The 4,213-nt window shown below is 38.5% G+C and overlaps 1 protein-coding gene across 1 annotated transcript in view; it reads left to right on the forward strand.

The window, feature by feature from the left end:
* The window catches only part of inka2 (inka box actin regulator 2), a 14,992-nt gene continuing 10,779 nt past the window's right edge, over positions 1–4,213 (forward strand). The window contains exon 1 of the mRNA XM_014004752.1: positions 1–404. Coding sequence (XP_013860206.1) covers positions 369–404 — 36 coding nt within the window. The 5' untranslated portion in view covers positions 1–368. The remainder of the gene's footprint in view (positions 405–4,213) is intronic.

Here is a 4,213-nt window from a genome sequence, read left to right on the forward strand (position 1 = left end):
CACACACCACCAGTCATACAGCAGCCAAGCAGCAGAGGAGGAGGAAACGGACGATCGCAGCCATAAGAAGAATCTCATCATCATTATTTTTATTTTATTTATTTAGTTATTTATTTATTTATTTATTGCCTTTGGAGGAGTAAACACGTTTTGCGTCATTACGAGCCGCGCGCGCATTCCTCCGCAGGATTTGCGCATCTGTAACTGTAAATCATTCGCGGCTCTAATGTGATTTTATAATCCCGCTCAGCAGAAAGCGTTCACAGTCATGCGCGAGTAGCGTTCTTTTAATTATTTTTTTAATCTAAATAAATTTAAAAAAAATAGAAATCAGGAAGAGCAGCTTCTTCAAACCTGAATCCAGAAACATGGACGCGTGCCTGAGAAGACTCAAGCAAGAACTGGTAGGTTCTGGGGCATTTACTTAAAAATCCTTTTAATCACTTGTGATAAAATATATCATTTCTGCATCAAGCAGATGTTCCCTGCACTCGTTTCTTCCCTTTAGTTTTCCTTGCATGTGTCTTATCTTCAGTATTAAAGCTGTGCACATCCTGCTGTCAGCACATGTGGAACAGATGTTTCAAGTCTAAGTTTTAAGACTTGTCTTCCTCTCCTGTCACCGGTAGTATTTTAGTAAAGCTCTCTAAGTTGGATGTTAGGAAAAAGTGATAACATCTTTCAGCAGACTCCATTTGCATCAGGAGCTGGAGTAAAATTAGCTGTCACATTAAATTTATTTATGTCCCGAAACAATTTATTGCTCTTCATTATTGGTTAGGTGAACATCTGTCCTCTGGTTAGCAAACGTTTGATCTTTATTTTTAATTAAAAACCTGCAAGCAAAACCCTCATGGCCAAGATCATGTGGTATGGTGTCATAGAGGCAGATTCAAAGGAGCGTTGGCACTGATTTTATTTGGAATCATCTTCAAAGCAGATGTTTTTTTTTTTTTACCTTCTGTCTGTCTGGCACACAGAAAATCCTCGGTATAATCCTGTTCAACTTCTCCACTGGCTGCTCCAAATGAGCCACTCGTCTGTGAAAGAAGCACTTGAGATTTTAGGGGAGTTGTTGTGTCACAGCCCAGCTTGCTGTAGATAAAGTGTCACACGGTGCCGAGGATCAAACAGGAGAACAGGGAGCAGATGCTGGTTTAAAAAACGCTGAGGCCGTGTCCTGCTGCAAGGCACCATGTGGGACACAATCTGTTGTTCAGCAAGGCAGTCCGTGCCAAGGTTGTCGGTTTTCCTTCCGCTGTGACTGATTTTTCATCCAGTCTGCAACAGACACTACAAGCAGCTAATGACCCGTTTACAGAGGCCAAGTTGAATCAGTGTAGTTTTAAAGAGAAGAAATCCTTTATTTTAACATTTATGTCACAGTTTCTACAAATTGCATGCAGCTGAAACCACTAATGTTTCACAGTGGTTATTGTTCATGTTTTGTGATGTTGGACGGAGCTAAATATTAAGTCTTCATAAGTTTCTGCCAACATTTCGTTGTTATGATGCAGATTTATTTGCATTACAGCAACATAAAATCTGACTTTGACAAATTAAAGTTGCAGACTTCAGTCTCAGGTGAGGGATTATTTACACCAGTTAATCAGACTGAATGTCCATTTTACTTTTCCCCATTAGTGACCAAGAGTTCATGAGTTCCATTTATTCTGAGGGGTGATGTGATGTCGCCATCGTAACAGGAAGTGATGCATGTCTGGTCCACAGTTTATCTTTAAAATATAGTAAACTGGTTAGCATAGCATCAGTCCTTGCAGTATTTTATACGCAGTTTCAAGTACTTTCTGATTGTTTTGTTACTGAAACAGATTTTGCTAGTGGTTAGACGGTGAGCTGGGGGTCAGTCTCAGCTGCTACCACAACCAAACTTACTTTGAGTTATAAACATTTTTGTGTTTGCTAAGGTTTCTTAGCTGTGGAGGCCATCTTGTATGTAACTGAATACTCTGATGAATGGTAAATTATCCCAAAAAAACACTATGTAACAATGTACAGATAATTAAACAAAATGTTAGTAAACCATCAAAAATCCACAAATATTAACTGAAGAATTTGAAAGATTTGCTAAAGTTTTATAGCTTTGCAATAAATTGATATCTAGGAGCCACTGCCGAAACTTAAAATCTAGATAAATTGTTTTCCAGTGTTGCTTTATAAAAAATGTGGATGTGGGATTAAGAAGACATTTTCTTGAGTCCCGTAAATTACAGCCATCATTTCCCTGCTTTAGACCGGACAGGCTTTTAAAAAGACTGCCTTAAAAAAGTGCTAACACGGGGTCAAAGGTCAGGATGTGAGTCTGTGCCAGGGCAAAGTGAGGTCACGCTCAAACGTTTGAAGCAAACTTTTGTTTTGTCCCAACCGTTGAGCTCATTCAGCTCCAACCTTCCAGCTCACAAACAGGAATGTGTCGTTATTTGTCAGAGTTCATCTTCTGTCAGTTAATGAAGAAATGTCTGTCAACATCTATTTGTTCTCGTCTCGTGGTTCCATAGGATGGAAGACGACAATGAAATATTTTTAAACCCGCTGCATGACTCATGGTTCCTGCAGCGGACAAAGAATCATAAAAAAAGAAAACTAAAGCCCTTCCTGCCGCTTTAGATTTGAAAAACACAAACAGTAACGTGCTTTTGACTCGCATTGTCTGAACGTACAGTTTGCACCTGCTTCACCACATCATTTCAGGCTCCGCCGCACAGGTCTGAGCTTTTCATACGACTCCAGCTGAGGCTGATTTTAGATTTGTGGAACTCATTTTCTTCCCTTTCACACCTGAGGGGGAATTTCAAGCCCGGCTGTCACTTTGGAATTCAACAACCAAAGCCAACGAGCATGAAGTCATAAAATCTGAGCGAAAAATGTGCCAAACGACCTTCTGGAAAGTTTCACATTCTTTGTTACCTTTTTGGGGCGTTGGACGAGAAGAACCGCTCACAAAGCGGTGTGGTGGTTTAACTTTAAGCCCGTTTGTTTTGTTCCTCCCTCGCGGCTTCTGTTCTCCAAACTGCCTTTTCCTTCCCCTCGGCTAAAATTGGACCGGCTGTTAGTGGCAGCTGCGAGGTTTGCCTGGGTGATCATTGTGTTTCAGAGGGGGACACAAACGTCAAGCAGATTCTGTTTATTTTTATTTGGTTTTCACATAACCTGTTGTTTTTATGAGTCACAGACTGAAAAAAAAAGAAATGACATTTTTGCAGATTCTGCTTTGATCTCGTTGCTCTTCCCTCTTGTGTTAGCATGCAATGAAGGAACCAATATTGACAATTTTACGGTGCAACACATACAGCACTATTAGAACTGTTAGGAGTTGTCTCATCTTCAGGTGACAGTGGGCACATTTAAGCACCTTTTTTATTTTCACCATCTCCTCGAGGAACTGAGCAGATGAATCTTCTACGTTTCTGTTCACTAATCAATAGCTTTGTCTTTCCTGCTGAACTGGTCTGTGAGAATGGAAACTAAGGACTTAAAAGGTGGGGTAGTATTATGTAAAATCATCTTTTTGAGCTTTGCATCATGTTATAATGTCGTTTCCTCATCAAAGCACCACCTATTTGCAGAGGTGTATAGTAACTAAGTGCATTTACTTTGTTACAGTACTTAAGTAATTTTTTTGAGGATTTGTATTTTACAACGTTTTTTATTCAAATCATTACTTTTACTATTATTTCGTTACATTTTAAACCTAAAAATGATACTTTTACTTCTTTACGTTAAAATTTAACACCTAGTTACTCATTACAAAATTAAATATGTCCAAACTCATCATGAATGGAGATGTTTACACGCTACAAAAAGTTAAGTATTGAATTTATTCAACCAAGTCATGTTAACTGGTTCCACTAAACTAAGATGAGTAAATATGAATCAATAGTGCTCAATTTACTCAACTTGGTTTAATGGAATTAGTTGTAAACAATTCAAGTTTATTTCTCAGAGAGTGTGTAAAAGCACTTTTACTTTCCATATTTTTTGGAACAGTTTTGTGAGTTTTACTTAAGTACTTTTCTTATTTTTACCAAAATCGTTTTATTTTAAGGTATATTTACTTCTACTTAGTTATTTTTTAAGTACTTTATAGTCCTCTGCCCATTTGTATCTATCTCTTTAGAGCTCAGTCTACAGCTGAGATCTTGCATCACAGAGCACCCTGAGGCATTGTTGTAAAGACCTGCTGAAGTGGGAG

Source organism: Austrofundulus limnaeus, unplaced genomic scaffold, assembly GCF_001266775.1.
Source record: "Austrofundulus limnaeus strain Quisiro unplaced genomic scaffold, Austrofundulus_limnaeus-1.0 Scaffold26, whole genome shotgun sequence".
Classification (NCBI taxonomy): Eukaryota; Metazoa; Chordata; class Actinopteri; order Cyprinodontiformes; family Rivulidae; genus Austrofundulus; species Austrofundulus limnaeus.